The 24,799-nt window shown below is 37.5% G+C and overlaps 1 protein-coding gene across 1 annotated transcript in view; it reads left to right on the top strand.

The window, feature by feature from the left end:
- fat2 (FAT atypical cadherin 2) overlaps window positions 1–24,799 on the top strand; it is a 250,515-nt gene that overhangs the window by 32,065 nt on the left and 193,651 nt on the right. Inside the window, 2 exon segments of the mRNA XM_061891855.1 lie at window positions 3,524–6,780; window positions 16,870–17,181. Coding sequence (XP_061747839.1) covers window positions 3,546–6,780; window positions 16,870–17,181 — 3,547 coding nt within the window. The 5' untranslated portion in view covers window positions 3,524–3,545.

The raw sequence follows: 24,799 nt of genomic DNA, 5'->3' as shown, positions 1-24,799 counted from the left end.
TTGCACCAAAAAATTTCCACCCTACCCTTGTTCTACCAACCAAATGTTCCACCTAACTAATGTTCCACCTAACTAATATTCCACCTGATAAGTGTTCCACCTAACTAATGTTCCCCCTTAACTAATGTTCCACCTAACTAAGGTTGCACCTAACAAATGTTCCACCTAACTAATGTTGCACCTAACAAATGTTCCAAAAAACAAATGTTCTGCTTAACAAATGTTCCACGTAATTAATGTTCCACCAAACAAATGTTGCACCTAACAAATGTTGCACTTAACTAATGTTCCACCTAACAAATGTTCCACCTAACTAATGTCCCATCCAAAAAAATATTCCACCTAACAAATGTTTCACCTAACAAATGTTCCACCTAACTAATGATCCACTTAACTAATGTTCCACCTAACAAATGTTGCACTTAACTAATGTTGCACTTAACTAATGTTCCACCTAACAAATGTTGCACTTAACTAATGTTGCACTTAACTAATGTTCCACCCAACAAATGTTCCACCCAACAAAATGTTCCACCAAACAAATGTTCCAACAAAATAAATGTTCCACCAAAGTAAATATTCCACAAATATAAAGGTTCCACCAAAATGAATGTTCCACCTAACTGTTCCACCTAACAAATGTTCCACCTAACTAATCTTCCACCTAACTAATGTTGCACCTAACTAATGTTCCACCTAAATAATGTTGCACTTAAATGTCCCATCCAAAAAATGTTTCCACCTAACAGATGTTCCACCTAACAAATGTTCCACCTAATCAAAGTTCCACCAAATAAATGTTCCACCAAACAAATGTTGCACCAAAAAATTTCCACTAAACACGTTCCACCAAGTGTTCCACCTAACTAATGTTCCACCTAACTAATGTTCCACCTGATAAGTGTTCCACCAAACTAATGTTCCACCTGATAAGTGTTCCACCAAACTAATGTTCCACCTAACTAATATTCCACCTAATAAGTGTTCCACCTAACTAATGTTCCACCTAACTAATGTTCCACCTAACCAATGTTCCACCTAACAAGTGTTCCACCTAACTAATGTTCCACCTAGCAAGTGTTCCACCTAATTAATGTTCCACCTGACAAGTGTTCCACCTGACAAGTGTTCCACCTAACGAGTGTTCCGCCTGACAAGTGTTCCGCCTGACAAGTGTTCCGCCTGACAAGTGTTCCGCCTGACAAGTGTTCCGCCTGACAAGTGTTCCGCCTAACAAGTGTTCCGCCTAACAAGTGTTCCGCCTAACAAGTGTTCCGCCTAACAAGTGTTCCGCCTAACAAGTGTTCCGCCTAACAAGTGTTCCCTCTAACAAGTGTTCCCTCTAACAAGTGTTCCCTCTAACAAGTGTTCCCTCTAACAAGTGTTCCCTCTAACAAGTGTTCCACCTAACAAATGTTCCCATGTCTGCTGCTGACAACATTTGAAGTGCAGTGCAGGGCATGACTTTGCTGTGAGATGACAGCCAGAGGTGCAAACCTGGGAAGTAGAACCCTGTGATGGTTTAGCAGGAACCTTCTCAGTCACAACTTGTTCCCAGCTTGTGCTGCCAGAGAAATAATTACAGGAAGATTTGAGGCAGGCACTTGACTGAAAGAAAAAGGCCCAGAGGCTGCTTCTGTCTTCTGGAACCTTTTCTGCACTCGCTCACAGCGAGTCGCTACAAGAGTCGCTCGCTATTGTGCTCTTTGTCTTGCCTGCAGCACACACCCACACACACACACACACACACACAAACACACACACACACACACACACACACACACAGAATGTACACTACAAACAATGTAGTGTAGAAGGTGTAATATATAAAGTGTAGTGTAGATAATATACACTGGTACTATATAAACAATGTAGTGTAGATAGTGCAGTATATAAAGTGTAGTGTAGATAATATAAACGTGTACTATATAAAAAATGTAGTGTAGAAAGTGTAGTATATAAAGTGTATTGTAGATAATATACACTAGTACTATATAAACAATGTAGTGTAGAAGTGTAGTATATAAAGTGTAGTGTAGATAATATACACTGGTACTATATAAACAATGTAGTGTAATAAGTGTAATATATAAAGTGTAGTGTAGATATTATACATTGGTACTATATAAACAATGTGGTGTAGATAGTGCAGTATATAAAGTTTAGTGTAGATAATAAACACTTGTACTGTATAAACAATGTAGTGTAATAAGTGTAATATATAAAGTGTAGTGTAGATAATATACATTGGTACTATATAAACAATGTAGTGTAGATAGCGCAGTATGTGTAGTGTAGATAATATAAACTTGTACTATATAAAAAATGTAGTGTAGAAAGTGTTGTATATAAAGTGTAGTGTAGATAATATACACTTGTACTATATAAACAATGTAGTGTAATAAGTGTAGTATATAAAGTGTAGTGTAGAGAATGTACACTGGTACTATATAAACAATGTAGTGTAGAAAGTGTTGCATATAAAGTTTAGTGTAGATAATGTACACTAGAACTACATAAACAATGTAGTGTAGAAAGTTTACTATTTAAAATATAGTGTAGATAATATACATTGGTACTACATAAATAATGTAGTGTAGAAAGTGTAGTATATAAAGTTTAGTGTAGATAATATACACTGGTACTATATAAACAATGTAGTGTAATAAGTGTAGTATATAAAGTGTAGTGTAGATAATATACACTAGTACTATATAAACAATGTAGTGTAGAAAGTGTAGTATATAAAGTTTAGTGTAGATAATATACACTAGTACTATATAAACAATGTAGTGTAGAAAGTGTAGTATATAAAGTTTAGTGTAGATAATATACACTGGTACTATATAAACAATGTAGTGTAGAAAGTGTAGTATATAAAGTGTAGTGTAGATAATATACACTAGTACTATTAAAACAATGTAGTGTACAAAGTGCAGTACATAAGGTTTAGTGTAGAGAATGTACATTAGTACTATATAAACAATGTAATATATAATGTCTAGTGTATAAAGTCAAGTGTATAAAGTGTAATTTAAAAAGTGTAGTGTACAGTTTGTGTTCATATTACAAGTAACGACTTCTGTTTTCCTGCTCGCTACCTGCTAGCTTCCACGCGAGGCTCGTTTTCTTCTAGCTCCCATGTTAGCTCTTTTAGTTTGTTATCCGCCTTAATACCCTTTTGTTTAGTTTTGTCTTTAGTATTTCAATTAAATCATGTTTTCTTATTCAACGCCCGCCTCCAACTCTGCATCTTGGGGTTCGTCACCAACTAACTGACAACAAAAACAACAACAAGCTGCTGTCCTCTGTTAGCGCTCTGGTGGCCTCACAAATGATCAGAAATCCCAAATAAACTTAACTTTAACAACCATTTTGCTACAGTAGTAAACATTGTAAAAACAAAGTTAAATCCACTTAGATTTCCTTGGCGGGGGGAGAAGGTGTGGGTGTTTGGACAAAAATTATTTTTTCAGACTTCACAATCCAGGTCTTCAATCCTTTTTTTCTGTTTCCCTTTCAGGATCTTGACCGTATCCCGAAAAATGGCCCCGTCAGGATCAGCCGTCCTCACGTTGGCCACAGTCCTGCTAAGCGTGGCGCGATGTCAGGCAGGGGCGGGAAAACCGAAAGCCAGCCCCCCGCTGGGATTCACGCACCGCCTCTACAACGCCACCATCCGGGAGAACACGCCCCCGCGCACGTACGCCGAGACCCCGCTGAAAATGGGCATCCAGGTGTCGGATTTCTTGTGGCAGATCAAGTACGCCGTGGTCTCCGGGGACGATGACGACGGCATTTTCCAAGCGGAGGAACTGAAAGTGGGGGATTTTAGTTTCCTGAGGCTTAGGACTACCGGCAGCCACTCGGCTGTGCTCAACCGGGAAGTCCGGGACACGTACACGCTGACTGTGGAGGCCACGGAGAGCACCTTTGGCTTCCAGGCGAAGACCAAAGTCTTCATCCGGGTTGTTGACGTCAACGACCTCAAGCCGCTCTTCTACCCCGCTTCGTACAACGTGGCCGTCGGCGAAGACGCCCCGCTTCAGTCCAGCGTCGCCAGGGTCAGCGCCACCGACGCCGACATCGGCAGCAACGCAGAGTTTTACTATTCCTTCACCGTCAGATCCCATCCGTTCGTAGTCGACCCTTTCAGCGGCACCATCAGCCTCTCCAAGAAGCTCAACTACACCCGCATGGACAGATATGAACTCACCGTTTTAGCGGAGGACAGAACCAAGAAAATGTCGGGTGTTCAGAAATTCGGTAACGTGGCCAAAGTTACCGTGAAAGTGCAAAAAGCTGCCGTTTTGTCTCCGGTTATCAAGACCCCTTCCGCACCTTCGGTTTCTTCGGACGGCACCGTGACTATAAGTGTCCACGTCCGGGCCGGACTGAAGCCGGTTGAATCACTCAGCATTGTTGGAGGTGATCCTCACCGGTTCTTTGAGGTAATCCCTTCTGGATTACAGGGGGACCACTTCCAAGTGGTGTCCACCAAAACGATTATCTGGTCACAAAGTCCCTTTGGACTCAATCTGTCCCTCCAAGCTAAAGACACAAGCTCTCCAAGTTTGCTCTCGGCCATTACCAAGGTCCACATTCCGACTTTTCATTACAGCCCGATGGCGTTCCTGGAAGACACTTACATCGTCCCTCTCAGTGAGATGTCCCCGCCTAAAACATTCGTTGTGAGGGTTTCCGTTAACTGCGCCAATGCTACTTACAGCATCAAAACTAATCCAGATAGCTCCAAGTTCAAGATAAATCCTCAAACCGGCATCGTTGTGACCAGGGAGACGTTTGACTATGAGAGTCAGGTCCGTTACGAGTTTGACGTGGTGGCTAATGAAGGGGAGGCTGAGACTCACGTCGTGGTTGAGATCACGGACGAGAACGACAACAGCCCAGACTTCAAGATGACCCCCTACAAGGCGGGAGTGGATGAAAACAGCCCCGTGGGCAGCAGCATTTTGAAAATAGAAGCCACCGACAAGGATGAAGGCAAGAACGGCTTTGTAACGTACGCTATTGCAAACTCAGACCTCCTGCCCTTCGCGATAGACCCCTTCACCGGGGTTATCTCCACCTCAGAGCACTTGGATTACGAGCTGATGAAACGCTGGTACCACCTGAGAGTTTGGGCCTCGGACAGCGGTGAGCCCTTCAGCCGGGTCAGCGAATGCCCGGTGACGATCACCATCAACAACGTCAACGACAACGTTCCCCTTTTTGAGAGGGTCGGCTGCAATATCACCGTACCTCCGGACCTAGCAGTCGGTCGCAGCGTCGTCGAGCTGTCGGCCGTGGATTTAGACGAGCTGCAGCAGCTCAGCTATGTCATCCGGTCCGGAAATGACCTTCAAGTCTTCGGTATGGACTCTGGGTCGGGGCAGGTCACGCTTAGGCGAGCCATCCCGCCGGGTGCGAATTCATTCAATTTGGAAGTCGTGGCCTCAGACGGAGAGCATCGCTCTGAGGCGTCCGTGGTCAGGGTAACGGTCACCGGCAGAGGGGATGAGGCGACTATTACCTGCCAGGAAACGGGCATTTTCAAACTGCTCAAAGATAAACTGATAGAGTCAATGAAACCCATTTTGAGCGACACCGAAGAAGACGCCTTCTCGGACATTCATATCACCAACAGACACTCTCCAAAGTTCGACCCCAGCCTTCCGAGTTCAATCGACATTCCTGAGAACTACCGGCTGAGCTCCACTGTGGTTCACTTCAAGGCATCAGACCAGGACTCGGGATTTAACGGCATGCTGGTTTACGGCATCTCCAGTGGGAACGACGCAGGTTGCTTCTCCATTGACACCTTCTCTGGTGACCTCCATCTGCGGTGCCCGCTGGACTGGGAGTCCAAGGAGTTCTACATTTTGAACATCACCGTGTACGATTTGGGAACGCCGCAAACATCGGCGTGGAAGTTCCTTGCCGTGAACATCCTCGACGTCAATGACAATCCTCCTCTTTTCGATCAGCCAAGACATGTGGTACGCATCCCCGAGAACACCGGGGTGGAGTCCGTCATTTTTACAGCTCGAGCTACGGACCCGGATGCAGACGCCAATGGCGAGGTCAGGTATTCTCTCCTAACGTCTACTGACCTGTTTGGGATTGACGAAGTGAGCGGCGAGGTGATGGTGACGGCTCACTTAGATCGGGAAACCTCCCCCAGGCACGACCTCTGGATTGAAGCCAGGGATCAATCCAAACTTGATCCCTCGATGCGCTCCTCTCTTAACCTCGTGGTGGTGCTCCAGGACATAAATGACAACCCGCCAACATTCGTACCAAAGGTCTACAAAGTCAAAGTTCCTGAGGATATACCCGTGAGCACTTTGCTGGTTTGGGTGGAGAGTGTGGACTTAGATCTGGGCAGTGGCGGTTTGGTCACCTACAACTTAAAGACCACGGAGAGCGGGATCTTCCACATCGACCCCTCCACGGGTGCTTTGACCCTCGAGAGGGAGCTGGACTTTGAGAGGCGTTCTTCTTATAACCTCACAGTCCGGGCTGTGGACCACGGCCTTCCGCGATCCCTCTCGTCGTCCTGTTTTGTAGAGATCGAGGTTTTGGATGTCAACGAGAATCTCCACCAGCCGGTCTTCTCTGCGTTTGTCTACGACACAGGAGTGACGGAGGACACGGCTGTGGGGACGTCGGTCCTTGTCGTGACGGCCTCGGACAAAGACCTGGGCGGAGATGGAATCATCAGGTACCGCATCCATGACGGCTCCGGTCTGGGAGTGTTCACCATTGATGAGGAAACAGGTAAGAAATCCACACAATCTGTTCCGAGGTTGAACTGTAGTCATGTTCCACAGCCACGTCCGTTCAAGTATCAAAATGTTGGGCTCGACCGGGAACTGGGAGCTCCCCGAAACCTCGTTTTAAAATATCCCGGATTTCCCAGAATTCCCTGTTTTCCGGGACATCTTGCCCATTGAAACATGCACAACTCCCCCATTTCCCCCCCCCGATTAGAACCGTTCCACCATCCACACATTCCACTTACCTTGGACAAACTAACTAAAAGTTTCCAAGTTCAAACTCAATTTCCAGGAATTCGTATTTTCCAAAGCTCCTGGGAAAGTTTCCACAGTCTATATTTTTTAACAGTTTTTGACCATTCCACCTTCAAAACATTCCACTTTGTTGGGACTACAACTGCTCTAATCCCGGTTTTCCGAAGTCCCAGGAATTCTGAAATATCCATTCTCAATTCAAACTGTTACTAGGTCAACATTTTTCGACCAATTCCAAAAATTCCAACAGCAACCCGTTCATATCATCTACACCAGGGGTCACCAAAACCAGGTCGCCCGTATCGCCCGTAAGGACCAGATGAGTCGCCCGCTGGCCTGTTCTAAAAATAGCTCAAATAGCAGCACTTACCAGTGAGCTGCCTCAATTTTTTAAATTGTGTTTATTTACTAGCAAGTTTGTCTCGCTTTAATCAACATTTTTAATTCTAAGAGAGACAAAACTCAAATAGAATTTGAAAAGCCAAGAAAATATTTTAAAGACTTGGTCTTCACTCGTTTAAATAAATTCATTTGATTCTTATAACTTTCATAAAGACAATTTTAGAGATAAAAATACAACCTTAAAAATGATTTTAGGGATTTTTAGACACATATACCTTTTTACCTTTTGAATTCCTTCCTCTTCTTTCCTGACAAATTAAATCAATGTTCAAGTATTTTATTTTTTATTTTTTATTGTAAATAATAATACATACATTTTAATGTAATTCTTCATTTTAGCTTCTGTTTTTTCGACGAAAAATATCTGTGAAATATTTCATATAATGATTAAAATTCCCCCAAAAATTATTCTGGCAAATCTAGAAAAATCTGTGGAATCAAATTTAAATCTTATGTCAAAGTCTTTTGAATTTTTTTTAACAATTTTGTTCTGGAAAATCTAGAAGAAATAATGATTTTTCTTTGTTAGAAATATAGCTTGGTCCAATTTGTTATATATTCTAACAAAGTGCAGATTGGATTTTAACCTATTTAAAACATGTCATCAAAATTCTAAAATTAATCTTAATCAGGAAAAATGACTAATGATGTTCCATATATTCTTTTAAAAAATTTTTAAAAAAAGATTCGAATTAGCTAGAACGGTTTAAAAGAGGAGAAAACACTAAAAAAAAATTTTGAAACCTAATTAATCCTCAATTTCGACTCATTAAAATTCTAAATTTAACCGAGAAAAATGAAGAGAAAAACTAGCTGATTTGAATCTTTTTGAAAAAATTTTAAAAAGAATATATGGAACATCGTTAGTAATTTTTCCTGATTAAGATTCATTTTAGAATTTTGATATGTTTTAAATAGGTTAAAATCCAATCTGCATTTTATTAGAATATATAACAAATTGGACCAAGCTATATTTCTAACTATGAAAAATCATTATTTCTTTTAGATTTTCCGGAGCAAAATTGTTAAAAGAAATTCAAAAGACTTTGAAATCAGATTTAAATTAGGTTCTACAGATTTTTATAGATTGGCCAGAATAATTTTTGGAATTTTGATCACAATAAGTTTGAAGAAATGTTTCTCAAATATTCTTCGTCGAAACAACAGAAGTTAAAATGAAGAATTAAATTAAAATGTATTTATTATTCTTTACAATAATAAAAATAAAGAAAAATACTTGAACATTGTATATGTTTTTAAAAATCCTAAAATCATTTTTAAGGTTGTATTTTTTTCTCTAAAATTGTCTTTCTGAAAGTTACAAGAAGCAAAGTAAAAAAATAAATAAATTTATTTGAACAAGTGAAGAACAAGTCATTAAAATATTTTCTTGGATTTTCTAATTTTATTTGAGTTTTGTCTCTCTTAGAATTAAAAATGTCCAGCAAAGCGTAAAGGAAAAAAAAAATAAAAAATGGAGGCAGCTCACTGGTAAGTGCGGGCGACTCATCTGGTCCTTACGGGCGACCTGGTGCCCGCGGGCACCGCCTTGGTGACCCCTGTCCTAGGGCGTATGTCTAGAGAAAAATGAGTAAATTTAGCAAAGAAAGTTAGCACTTCAATGTTAGCATGCTTACGTTTGCAAGTGTCATGTAGCAAGTTATACGACTCGGGGGGTAAACGGGTGCAGAACTAGCTCAAAAAGTTAGCGTGCTGATTTTAGCATGCTAGCAAGCTAATGCTATCAGTTAACATGTGTCACATACCAAGTTATATGACTGCAATGTGTATGGCTGTCTAAGTAGGGAAAGAAATGTAAAGTCAGCTGCAAATTTTAGCATGCTAGCAAGCTAATGCTATCAGTTAGCATTTGTCACACACCAAGTTATATGACTGTAAGGTGTATGGCTGTCTAAGTAGGGAAAGAAATGTAAAGTTAGCTAAAAATTTTAGCATGCTAGCAAGCTAATGCTATCAGTTAGCATTTGTCACATACCAAGTTATATGACTGTAAGATTTATGGCTGTCTAAGTAGGGAAAGAAATGTAAAGTTAGCTAAAAAAATTTAGCATGCTAGCAAGCTAATGCTATCAGTTAGCATTTGTCACATACCAAGTTATATGACTGTAAGATTTATGGCTGTCTAAGTAGGGAAAGAAATGTAAAGTTAGCTAAAAATTTTAGCATGCTAGCAAGCTAATGCTATCAGTTAGCATGTCTCACCTACGAAGTTATATGACTGCAATGTGTATGGCTGTCTAAGTAGGGAAAGAAATGTAAAGTTAGCTAAAAATTGTAGCATGCTAGCAAGCTAATGCTATCAGTTAGCATGTGTCACATACCAAGTTATATGACTGCAAGATTGTATGGTTGTCTAAGTAGGGAAATAAATGTAAAGTTAGCTAAAAAGTTAACCCGAAACATGAAGGTTGCAGGTTCGTACTTGCCGTACAAATAGCTGCCGTTGTGCCCTTGGGCAGGACACTTCACCCTTGCCCCCAGTTCCGCTTACACTGGTGAATGAATGATGGATGACAGGTGGAGAAGTTTGTAGTCGCAAACCGGCAGCCTAGCCCAGGGCAGCTTTTGCTACAAATGTAGCTTACCACCGCCATTGGGTATAAATAAATGATGACTTCTCACTTTTCTGTGAAGCGCTATATCAATTTAATCCATTATTGCTATTATTAACAAAAATGTAAAAAAAATCTAAATGGTTTCATCAATATTCATCCATTACTTTGAGTTAAGGAAATAAAGAAAAAAATAACAAAATAAATAAATAACAAAATAAATAAAGAATAAAAATAATTTTATTTGAATAGGGAAGATACAGTTTGACATAGTTCCAAAATAATAATACAACTGATGTGCTGTACACAGACTTTATAGAAATATTGAAATAAATAACAAAATAACTGATCACATAACAAAATAAATAATACGATATTGTTTCATCGGTATTTGTCCGTAATCGTAGGAGTTTTGTTGCGAAAAAATGAATTTAACTAAATAAATACCGAACAAAATAAGGAAATAAATAAACAGTGGAATAAATAAATACATATCAAAATATAAATACGTAGCGAATCTAAGAAAGAACAAAATAAAGAATAAATATAATTTTATTTGAATAGGGACGATACAGTTTGAAATAGTTCCAAAATAAGTAATGCAACTGATTTGCTGTACGCAGACTTTATAGAAATATTGAAATAAATAACAAAATAACTGAACACATAACAAAATAAATAATACAATATTGTCCATAATCGTAGGAGTTATGTTGCGAAAAAAATGAACTTAACTAAATAAATACTGAACAAAACAAGGAAATAAATAAACAATCAAATACATAATCAAATACATAAAGAAAGAACAAAATAAATACAAAATAATTGTATTTGAATAGGGAAGATACAGTTTAACATAGTTCCAAAATAATTAATGCAACTGAAGTGCTGTACGCAGACTTTATAGAAATATTGAAATAAATAACAAAATAACTGATCACATAACAAAATAAATAATACAATATTGTTTCATCGGTATTTGTCCATAATCGTAGGAGTAATGTTGCGAAAAAATGAACTTAACTAAATAAATACCGAACAAAATAAGGAAATAAATAAACAATGGAATAAATAAATACATATCAAAATATAAATACGTAGCGGATCTAAGAAAGAACAAAATAAAGAATAAATATAATTTTGTTTGAATAGGGAAGATACAGTTTGACATAGTTCCAAAATAATAATACAACTGATGTGCTGTACACAGACTTTATAGAAACATTGAAGTAAATAACAAAATAACTGATCACATAACAAAATAAATAATACAATATTGTTTCATCGGTATTTGTCCATAATCGTAGGAGTTTTGTTGCGAAAAAATGAACTTAACTAAATAAATACCGAACAAAATAATGAAATAAATAAACAATGGAATAAATAAATACGTATCAAAATATAAATACGTAGCGAATCTAAGAAAGAACAAAATGAAGAATAAATATAATTTTATTTGAATAGGGAAGATACAGTTCGACATAGTTCCAAAATAATTAATGTAACTGATGTGCTGTACACAGACTTTATAGAAATATTGAAATAAATAACAAAATAACTGAACACATAACAAAATAAATAATACAATATTGTTTCATCGGTATTTGTCCATAATCGTAGGAGTAATGTTGCAGAAAAATGAACTTAACTAAATAAATACCGAACAAAATAAGGAAATAAGTAAACAATCAAATAAATAATCAAATACATAGCAAAATAAAGAAAGAACAAAATAAATACAAAATAATTGTATTTGAATAGGGAAGATACAGTTTGACATAGTTCCAAAATAATTAATGCAACTGATGTGCTGTACACAGACTTTATAGAAATATTGACTTAAATAAATAGTAAAATAACCAAACACGTAACAAAATAAATAATTTACCATGAACGATCTCACTTCACCAAGTAAATAAACAAAAGGGAAAGAATAAAGTAACGGACCAAATAAATATTGTGGTGTTGGACGAGCTTACACCACGATCAGCAGACTCTGCTGCCCAAAACAAAAACAAAAGCAGAGATAGGAAGCACCAGACCCAAACAGGAACTGACCAAAATAAGAGCATGTTGACACGCAACATTTCCAGTGTGAAAAATTTACATTTTTGTATTACATTGTGTACACTTGATTTTTTTTTTTTACACAACATTTTCTGCAAAACATTTTTTCAAACTTAATTTTTATGATACTGTGTTATTTTTACACGGAATTTATGTACACTGGTTTTTTTTTACAGTATATGTTTCTGCACCAAATAATTTCCACACAATTTTTCTGCACACATTTTTTTTAGACTGAATTTCTGCACACTGTTTTTTTTTACACTCAATTGTTTTACATTTATTTTTCGATACTGATTTTTTTTTACACTAAATGTTTCTGACAAAAAATTCACAGAATTGTTCTGCACATATTTTTTTACACTGATTTTTTTTTTGCACAGATTTTCTTTTACACAACATTTTCTGCATAGAATTTTTTCACACTTAATTTTTATGATACTGTGGTTTTTTTTACACTGAATTTATGTACACTGATTTTTTTACAGTAAATATTTCTGCACCCAAAAAATGTTCACACAATTTTTCTGCACACATTTTTTTACACTGAATTTTTTTTACACTGATTTTTTTTTTACACATAATTTTCTGCATTACATTTTTTTACACTTAATTTTTATGATACTGAGTTTTTTTACACTGAATTTATGTACACTGATTTTTCTTTTACACTAAATGTTTCTGCACCCAAAACATTCACACAGTTTTCTGCACACTTTTTTACATCAAATTTTTGCACACTGATTTTTTTTATACACACAATTGTTTTACACTCATTTTTCGATACTGATTTTTTTTTACACTAAATGTTTCAGCACCAAAACTTTTTCACATTTTACTGCACACATTTTTTACAATGAATTTTTGTACACTGATTTTTTTCCACTAAATTTTCTGCATTGAATTTTTTTACACTCAATTTTTATGATACTGATTTCATTTTTACATTGAATTTATGTATACTGATTTTTTTTTTTTACACAAAATGTTTGTTCACCAAAAAAATTCACACAATTTTTCTGCACACATTTATTTATACTGAATATTTGCACTTTGATTTTATTTTAAATTCAATTGTTTTACACATTTTCTGATTCTGATTTTTTTTTACACTAAATGTTTCTGCACCAAAAAATGTTCACAGAATTTTTCCGCACACATTTTCTTACACTGAATTTTTGTACACTGATTTTTTTTTAACACAATTGTTTTTATTTATTTTTTTACACTTAATTTTTATGATACAGAGTTTTTTTTACACTGGATTTTGTACACTGATTTTTTTTTTAAACAAAATTTTCTGCATAGAATTTTTTTACACTTAATTTTTATGATACTGAGTTTTTTTTACACTGAATTTATGTACACTGATTTGTTTTACACTAAATGTTTCTGCACCAAAAAATGTTCACAGAATTTTTCTGCACATATTCTCTTACACTGAATTTTTGTACACTGATTTTTTTTACACTAAATTTTCTGCATATAATTTTTCACACTTATTTTTTTATGATACTGAGTTATTTTACACTGAATTTATGTACACTGATTTTTTTACACTAAATGTTTCTGCAACAAAATATGTTCACAGAATTTTTCTGCACACATTTTCTTACACTGCATTTTTGTACACTGATTTTTTTTTAAACAATTTTTTTCCTATTAAATTTTTTTACACTAAATTTTTACGATAGTTTTTTTACACTGGGTTTTGTACACTGATTTTTTTACACTAAATTTTCTGCATATAATTTTTTTACATTTAGTTTTTATGATACTGACTTTTTTTTACACTGAATTTATGTACACTGATTTTTTTACACTAAATGTTTCTGCACCAAATAATGTTCACAGAATTTTTAAACTAAATTTTTTGCATGTAATTTTTTTTACACAAAACTTTTATGATACTGATTTTTTTACACTGAATTTTTGTACACTGATTTTGTTTTTTATGAAATCTTTCTGCACCAAAACAAAATCATATTTTTTTCTGCACACATTTGTTACACTGAATTGTTGTTCATTGATTTTTTTTTTAACAAAATGTTTTGCATTTAATTTTTTTACACTTAATTTTTATCATACTGAGTTTTATTTACACTGAATTTTTGTACAATGATTTTTTTAAGGGAAATGTTTCTGCACACATTTTTTACACTGAATTGTTGTACACTGATTTTTTTTACACTAAATTTTCTGCATTTAATTTTTTTACACTTAATTTTAACGATACTGAGTTTTTTTTACACTGACATTTTGTACACTGATTTTTTTTTTTTTATGAAATGTTTCTGCACCAAAAACATTTTTTTTTCTGCACACATTTTTTACACTGAATTGTTGTACACTGATTTTTTTTTACACTAAATTTTCTGCATTAAATTTTCTACACTTAATTTTTATGATACTGAGTTATTTTTACACTGATTTGTTGTACACATGTTTTTTTTTTTACACAAAATTTTCTGCATTTAATTTTTTTACACTTAGTTTTAATGATACCGAGTATTTTTACACTGAATTTTTGTACTTTGATTTTTTTTAATTAAATGTTTCTGCACCAAAAAAAAAATCACATTATTTTTTCTGCACACATTTTTTACACTGAATTGTTGTACACTGATTTTTTTTACACTAAATTTTCTGCATTAAATTTTCTACACTTAATTTTTATGATACTGAGTTATTTTTACACTGCATTTTTGTATACTGATTTTTTTTTTTTACACAAAATTTTCTGCATTGAATTTTTTTATACATAATATTTTTAATACACAAGATTTTTACACTGAATGTATGCACAAATATTTTTTTTGTCCTTGCATGCGACAAACATGCACCAGACCCAAACAGGAACTGACCAAAATAAGAGCATGTTGACACGCAACATTTCCAGTCTGTCAATTTTCCCCCCATTTCCATTTCCAACAGCGTGTCTTCTCCCAAAAATAGCACACAAAGTGTGTTTTTTTCTCTCCTGGAGAACACGGTGCACCTGCCAGGCTGACACAGGCGTGTTTACACAACAGGATATTTCTTCCCTGGGGCTCGGACGAGGTGGTTTGTCTATTTTCCCGTCAGCAGAGGAGCCCCCGCGACCCCGCACTAAATCACGGAACATTCCATTAGGCCGCCGCTGCACTTACAGCGCAGATAAAATCAGGGCAAATAGAGTTCTCCGCCAAACAGGAACGGGGGGCTCTCAGGACCCCAACACGTCATCACAGGAACATCATGAAGACCTTTGATTGATGTTGACCTTTGGAACACTTCACAAATTGTTGTTCATTTGTGTCTTTCTTGCAGGAATTGACGCTGAATTTATGGAAGGCATTTTTTTTTAGAGTTTAAAGTTTTTTAACACATTTTTTAATATTAAAATAAGGCTGAGAATTTCATTGAATGAAAAATTGGGAGAAAAATGTGTGTATTTAGATATGTACTTTGTTTGTATACAGTGTTTTAAAATTCAGTGCAAAAAAAAAATAATTGTCAGAAAATTCAGTGTAAAAAAAAAATAATTGTCAGAAAATTCAGTGTAAAAAAAAACAACTTAAGTGTATAAAATTTGGGCTTAGAAAAATATAATGTATACAAATTTATTGTAAAAAAAAAATAAAATTCAGTTCAGAAATGACATAAGCACCTCATTGGCTGAATTTTAAAACTGTTTTTAAACAAACTGATTTGTTTTAACACATTTTGCTAAAATTCAGTGCAAAAAAAAATAATTGTCAGAAAACTCAGTGTAAAAGAAAAAAAATAATTACCGCAAATATACTTCAATGTCTAAAAATTAGGCTTAGAAAAATATAATGTATACAAATTTATCGTAAAATTTGTTTTAATTCAGTTCAGAAATGACATAAGCATCTCACTGGCTGAATTTTAAAACTGTTTTCACTGAATTTGTTTTACACTTAATTTGTCGATACTGATTTTTTTTTTACACTAAATGTTTTTGCACCAAAAAATATTCACAGATTTTTTTCTGCGCACATTTTTTTACACAATATATTTGCACATTGATTTTTGTTTTACCATTATCTTTTTTACACTTAATTTTTTGATACTGAATTTTTTTATACTAAATGTTTCTGCACCCAAAAAAAATTCACATATTTTTTCTGCATTTTTTATTACACTAAGTTTTTATACACGGATTTTTTTTTACACTAAAATTTCTGCATTTATTTTTTTTACACTTAATTTTTATGATACTGATTTTTTTACACTTAATGTATGTACTCTGATTTTTATTTTACACTAAATGCTTCTGCACTAAAACATTTTCACTGAATTTTTTTGCACACATTTTTTTTACACTGAATTTTTGTACACTGATTTTGTTTTTACACAAAATTTTCCTTACTGAATTTGTTTTACGCTTAATTTTTCTATACTGATTTTTTTCACACTAAATGTTTTTTTGCACGCTAAAATTTTTCTGCACACATTTATTACACAATATATTTGCACATTGATTTTGTTTTACCATATATTTTCTGCCTTGCATTTTTTTACACTTAATTTTTTATGATACTGAGTTGTTTTTTTACCCTGAATTTATGTACATTGATTTTTTTTTCGCACTAAATGTTTCTGCACCAAAAAAATTTCGCGCAGTTTTTCTGCACACCTTTGTTTTTTTACACCAAATTTTCTGCATTGAATTTTTTTACACTTCCTGATAGAAACCTGATAATAACCAATTTGTGCGGAGAACTAATCCTCGGTTATTCTGTTTTCCGTTGACAACCCTCTAACTCCTCCCACTTTGTGTCCGACAGGAGTGATCCGAACGACTCGGGTATTAGATCGTGAGAAGGTTCCTCACTACTGGCTTTCTGTCCACGCCACGGACCTGGGAACCGAGCCCCTGTCCTCGTGGACCCACGTCTTCTTGGAGGTCCTGGATGTCAACGACAACGCTCCAGAGCTTTCCCAGCCGGTCTACTTCGCCTCGGTCCAGGAGAACGTGGCGGGGGTCAAGTCCGTCATCCGGGTGTCAGCCACAGACCTGGACGTGTCTTCCGAGGACAAACTGTCCTTCCGGATTCCAGAATCTCATCAGGCGTACTTCGACATTGATGCCAAAACAGGTAGATAACAAGTCGTGTACAGGAAGTGGTTTTGTTGTCATCACTATCACCAAATGACTGTATGACATGAAAACATGCACTTCCTGTGCAGTGCAAAGTGATTTTCAAGATAAAAGCATGGCAGTATTTGCCTGTGAAAGACAGGTGTCAGCATGTCTTTGCAAAGCTGTCCAACTTTTAACGGACAACAAATAAAACAAGCTATTTATTACAAACAGTTATGAACTTATGTTGACTTTAAGTGGAGAAGTTATTGACTTTTTATGGGGGATACCTAAATGTCACAAAGTTCAACTCTTGACGCAGTTTGTTACTGGATACTTTCTAATACATTTTCTGCTTTGGAGATTTTGTATGTGTAAATCAGGGGTGTCCAAACTTTTTCCATTCAGGGCCGCAGACTGAAAAATCAAAGCAAGCGGGGGACATTTTGACATTTTTTTTAAATTTAAAAAACCAATACAATATATGCATAAAAAATATACATTTCGGCCTCCACTCAAGCTTGATCCCGGGGGCCCCAAAGGGTTTTAGTCAAAAACTTGCATGTCCTTCTTGTATGCGACAAACATGCAACATGTCCTTCATGCGTGCGACAAACATGCAACATGTCCCTATCGCATGAAACAAACATGAAGCATGTCCTTGCATGCGACAAACAAGCAAAATGTCCTCCTCGCATGTGACAAACATGCAACATGTCCTTCTTGCATGCGACAAAGATGCAACATGTCCCTATCACATGAAACAAACATGCAACATGTCCTTCTTGCATGCGACAAACAAGCAAAACGTCCTCCTTGCATGCGACGCACATGCAACATGTCCCTATCGCATGAAACAAACATGAAGCATGTCCTTCTTGCATGCGACAAACAAGCAAAATGTCCTCCTTGCATGCGACAAACATGCAACATGTCCCTATCGCATGAAACAAACATGAAGCATGTCCTTATCGCATGCGACAAACAAGCAACATGTCCTTCTTGCATGCAACAAACATTCAACCTGTCCTTCTTGCATGCAACAAACACTCAACATGTCCTGCGTGCATGCGACAAACAAGCAAAATGTCCTTTTTACATGCGACAAACATGCAACATGTCCCTATCGCATGAAACAAACATGAAGCATGTCCTTATCGCATGCGACAAACAAGCAACATGTCCTTCTTGCATGCAACAAACATTCAACCTGTCCTTCTTGCATGCAACAAACACTCAACATGTCCTGCGTGCATGCGACAAACAAGCAAAATGTCCTTTTTACATGCGACAAACATGCAACATGTCCCTATCGCATGAAACAAACATGAAGCATGTCCTTATCGCATGCGACAAACAAGCAACATGTCCTTCTTGCATGCAACAAACATTCAACCTGTCCTTCTTGCATGCAACAAACACTCAACATGTCCTACGTGCATGCGACAAACAAGCAAAATGTCCTTTTTACATGCGACAAACATGCAACATGTCCCTATCGCATGAAACAAACATGAAAAATGTCCTTTTTGCATGCAACAAACATGCAACACGTCCTCCTTGCATTAGACAAACATGCAACATGTCCTTTCATGCGACAAACAAGCAAAATGTCCTCCTCGCATGTGACAAACATGCAACATGTCCTTCTTGCATGCGACAAAGATGCAACATGTCCGTATCGCATGAAACAAACATGAAGCATGTCCTTATCGCATGCGACAAACATGCAACATGTCCTTCTTGCATGCGACAAACAAGCAACATGTCCTTCTTGCATGCGACAAACATGCAACATGTCCCTATCACATGAGACAAACATGCAACATGTCCTTCTTGCATGCGACAAAGATGCAACATGTCCCTATCACATGAAACAAACATGCAACATGTCCTTCTTGCATGCGACAAACAAGCAAAATGTCCTCCTTGCATGCGACAAACATGCAACATGTCCCTATCGCATGAACAAACATGAAGCATGTCCTTATCGCATGCGACAAACAAGCAACATGTCCTTCTTGCATGCGACAAACATGCAACATGTCCTTTTTGCATGCAACAAACATTCAACATGTCCTTTTTGCATGCAACAAACATTCAACATGTCCTACGTGCATGCGACAAACAAGCAAAATGTCCTTTTTGCATGTAACAAACATGCAATATGTCCCTGTCGCATGAAACAAACATGAAAAATGTCCTTCAGGCATGCAACAAACCAGCAAAATGTCCTTTTTGCATGCAACAAACATGCAACACGTCCTCCTTGCATTAGACAAACATGCAACATGTCCTTCATGCGTGCGACAAACATGCAACATGTCCCTATCGCATGAAACAAACAAGCAACATGTCCTTGCATGCGACAAACAAGCAAAATGTCCTCCTCGCATGTGACAAACAAGCAAAATGTCCTTCTTGCATGCGGCAAAGATTCAACATGTCCCTATCACATGAAACAAACATGCAACATGTCCTTCATGCGTGCGACAAACATGCAACATGTCCCTATCGCATGAAACAAACATGAAGCATGTCCTTGCATGCGACAAACAAGCAAAATGTCCTCCTCGCATGTGACAAACATGCAACATGTCCTTCTTGCATGCGACAAAGATGCAACATGTCCCTATCACATGAAACAAACATGCAACATGTCCTTCTTGCATGCGACAAACAAGCAAAACGTCCTCCTTGCATGCGACGCACATGCAACATGTCCCTATCGCATGAAACAAACATGAAGCATGTCCTTCTTGCATGCGACAAACAAGCAAAATGTCCTCCTTGCATGCGACAAACATGCAACATGTCCCTATCGCATGAAACAAACATGAAGCATGTCCTTATCGCATGCGACAAACAAGCAACATGTCCTTCTTGCATGCAACAAACATTCAACCTGTCCTTCTTGCATGCAACAAACACTCAACATGTCCTGCGTGCATGCGACAAACAAGCAAAATGTCCTTTTTACATGCGACAAACATGCAACATGTCCCTATCGCATGAAACAAACATGAAGCATGTCCTTATCGCATGCGACAAACAAGCAACATGTCCTTCTTGCATGCAACAAACATTCAACCTGTCCTTCTTGCATGCAACAAACACTCAACATGTCCTACGTGCATGCGACAAACAAGCAAAATGTCCTTTTTACATGCGACAAACATGCAACATGTCCCTATCGCATGAAACAAACATGAAAAATGTCCTTTTTGCATGCAACAAACATGCAACACGTCCTCCTTGCATTAGACAAACATGCAACATGTCCTTTCATGCGACAAACAAGCAAAATGTCCTCCTCGCATGTGACAAACATGCAACATGTCCTTCTTGCATGCGACAAAGATGCAACATGTCCGTATCGCATGAAACAAACATGAAGCATGTCCTTATCGCATGCGACAAACATGCAACATGTCCTTCTTGCATGCGACAAACAAGCAACATGTCCTTCTTGCATGCGACAAACATGCAACATGTCCCTATCACATGAGACAAACATGCAACATGTCCTTCTTGCATGCGACAAAGATGCAACATGTCCCTATCACATGAAACAAACATGCAACATGTCCTTCTTGCATGCGACAAACAAGCAAAATGTCCTCCTTGCATGCGACAAACATGCAACATGTCCCTATCGCATGAACAAACATGAAGCATGTCCTTATCGCATGCGACAAACAAGCAACATGTCCTTCTTGCATGCGACAAACATGCAACATGTCCTTTTTGCATGCAACAAACATTCAACATGTCCTTTTTGCATGCAACAAACATTCAACATGTCCTACGTGCATGCGACAAACAAGCAAAATGTCCTTTTTGCATGTAACAAACATGCAATATGTCCCTGTCGCATGAAACAAACATGAAAAATGTCCTTCAGGCATGCAACAAACCAGCAAAATGTCCTTTTTGCATGCAACAAACATGCAACACGTCCTCCTTGCATTAGACAAACATGCAACATGTCCTTCATGCGTGCGACAAACATGCAACATGTCCCTATCGCATGAAACAAACAAGCAACATGTCCTTGCATGCGACAAACAAGCAAAATGTCCTCCTCGCATGTGACAAACAAGCAAAATGTCCTTCTTGCATGCGGCAAAGATTCAACATGTCCCTATCACATGAAACAAACATGCAACATGTCCTTCTTGCATGCGACAAATAAGCAAAATGTCCTCCTTGCATGCGACAAACATGCAACATGTCCCTATCGCATGAAACAAACATGAAGCATGTCCTTATCGCATGTGACAAACAAGCAACATGTCCTTCTTGCATGCAACAAACATTCAACCTGTCCTTCTTGCATGCAACAAACATTCAACATGTCCTACGTGCATGCGACAAACAAGCAAAATGTCCTTTTTGCATGCGACAAACATGCAACATGTGCCTATCGCATGAAACAAACATGCAACATGTCCTTGCATGCGACAAACTATCAAAATGTCCTCCTAGCATGCGACAAACAAGAAAAATGTCCTCCCTGCATGCGACAAACATGCAACATGTCCCTATCGCATGAAACAAACATGAAGCATGTCCTTATCGCATGCGACAAACAAGCAACATGTCCTTCTTGCATGCAACAAACATTTACCATGTCCTACGTGCATGCGACAAACAAGCAAAATGTCCTTTTTGCATGCGACAAACATGCAACATGTCCTTCTCACATGCAACATACATGCAAAATGTCCTTATCGCATGCAACAAACATGCAAATGGTCTTTCTCGCATGCAACATGTCCTTCTCGCATGCGACAAACATGCAACATGCCCTTCTCACATGCAACATACATTCAAAATGTCCTCATCGCATGCAACAAACATGCAAATTGTCTTTTTTGCATGCAACATGTCCTTCTTGCATGCAACAAACATGCAACATGTCCTTCTTGCATGTGACAAAAATGCAACATTTCCTTCTTGCATGCGACAAAACATGCAACATGCCCTTCTTGCATGCGACAAAACATGCAACATGCCCTTCTCACATGCAACATACATTCAAAATGTCCTCATCGCATGCAACAAACATGCAAATTGTCTTTCTTGCATGCAACATGTCCTTCTTGCATGCGACAAAACATGCAACATGCCCTTCTTGCATGCGACAAAACATGCAACATGCCCTTCTCACATGCAACATACATTCAAAATGTCCTCATCGCATGCAACAAACATGCAAATTGTCTTTCTTGCATGCAACAAACATGCAACATGTCCTTCTTGCATGCGACACACATGCAATATGTCCTTCTTGCATGCAACAAACAATTCAACATGTCCTTTTTGCATGCGACACACATGCAATATGTCCTTCTTGCATACGACAAACATGCAACATGTCCTTGCATGCGACGCACATGCAATATGTCCCTGTCGCATGAAACAAACATGAAAAATGTCCTTCTTGCATGCAACAAACCAGCAAAATGTCCTTCTTGCATGCAACAAACCAGCAAAATGTCCTTTTTGCATGCAACAAACATGCAACATGTCCGTCTTGCACACGACAAACATGCAACATGTGGTTTGTGCGTGCGGCAAGCATGCAAAGCGAGGCGAGCGTGGTGCTGCCCAGTGACTGGGGGACAGCGCCAGGCTGCGACATGTCAGCACGCCAGCATGCAGGCGGACAAACAAACAAAGAGCATGTAGAAGTAAGAAGATGCCACTTAAAAGAGGTGTGGACTGGAATGTGAGTTGCACAAGTGCGAGGGGGAGTCTGACTCTGATGAGACTTGGGATGTCAGGCAACCTCTGAGGACGCCTCTCAAACATGGAGATGACCCAAAAGTCATTCTTCTTCAGGATAATAAACAACATTATTGAACAGATCTAGGTTGTAACGCGTTACTTTTACTTAAGTTTGTCGCATGCAAGAAGGACATTTTGCTTGTTTGTCGTATGCAAGAAGGACATGTTTCATGTTTGTTTCATGCGATATGGACATGTTGCGTGTTTGTCGCATGCAAGAGAGGAGGTAAAAGGGCGAAACTGCGGTAGTATTGGCAGATCAACTAGGGCGATGCGATTTGAATGACATGCATAGATTTGGTCCCCCAAAGCTTTGGTAATAAAATATCAAGATAAGCTACTCTGTCACGGATTCATTGAAAACCAGCTTATGTGTCATCAAATGTTTTTGGAAATATTGTACTTGCCAGAGTAGTTTTAATGCAACACACTTTTGAGCATCCAGCCATACATTTTCTACCGCTTGTCCCGTTTGGAAGTTTTTCTTTTCTTTTCTATGTGCTACTTTTACTCCATCACATTGAGTTTCAGTCCGATTGTTGCATTTATTTACATCGCAACTAGTTTGAATCTATAAATTAAGGCTTGCAAAGACAAATTAAATTGTGTTATTGTTGTTGATTGAACAACAAACATACATTTATTATTCACACAACAGTCACGGCACTTTCAACAAGACAAAAAATAACACAAAATACAGATAGAGAATTAAATATTAATAAATAACAATATATATAATTGTGTTTGTTTCTCAGACAATCTCTCATCTCCTCCCTAAACACACACACACACACACACACACACACACACACACACACACACACATACAAGTGTACAGTATCACACACACACACACACACACACACACACACACACACACACACACACACACACACACACACACACACACACACACATGTAAACTCACACACACACATGTACAGTATCATACACACTTGTACAGTATCATACACACTTGTACGGTATCACACACACATGTACAGTCACACACACAAATGTACACTCACACACACACTTGTACAGTATCACACACACATGTACAGTATCACACATGTACAGTCAGACACACTTGTACAGTATCACACACACATGTACAGTATCACACACACATGTACAGTATCACACACATGTACAGTCACACACACAAATGTACAGTATCACACACACACACTTGTACAGTATCACACACATGTACAGTCACACACACAAATGTACACTCACACACACACTTGTACAGTATCACACACGTACAGTCACACACACACTTGTACAGTATCACACACAAATGTACATTATCACACACGTACAGTATCACACACACATGTACAGTATCACAGACATGTACAGTCACACACACAAATGTACAGTATCACACACACACTTGTACAGTATCACACACACATGTACATTATCACACACGTACAGTATCACACACATACATGTACAGTATATCACACACATACAGTCACACACAATAATGTACATTATCACACACGTACAGTATCAAACACATACATGTACAGTATATCACACATACAGTCACACACACAAATGTACACTCACACACACTTGTACAGTATCACACACACACACACACACACACACACACACACACACACACAGGTGTACAGTATCACACACACACATACGTAAACTCACACACACATGTACAGTATCATACACACTTGTAAAGTATCACACACACATGTACAGTATCACACACGTACAGTATCACACACGTACAGTATCACACACACACATGTACACTCACACACACACTTGTACAGTATCACACACGTACAGTCACACACACACTTGTA

Source organism: Nerophis ophidion, linkage group LG29, assembly GCF_033978795.1.
Source record: "Nerophis ophidion isolate RoL-2023_Sa linkage group LG29, RoL_Noph_v1.0, whole genome shotgun sequence".
NCBI lineage: Eukaryota > Metazoa > Chordata > Actinopteri > Syngnathiformes > Syngnathidae > Nerophis > Nerophis ophidion.
Note: the sequence above shows the minus strand (reverse complement) of the source record. Positions and strands in the feature narration are given on the sequence as shown.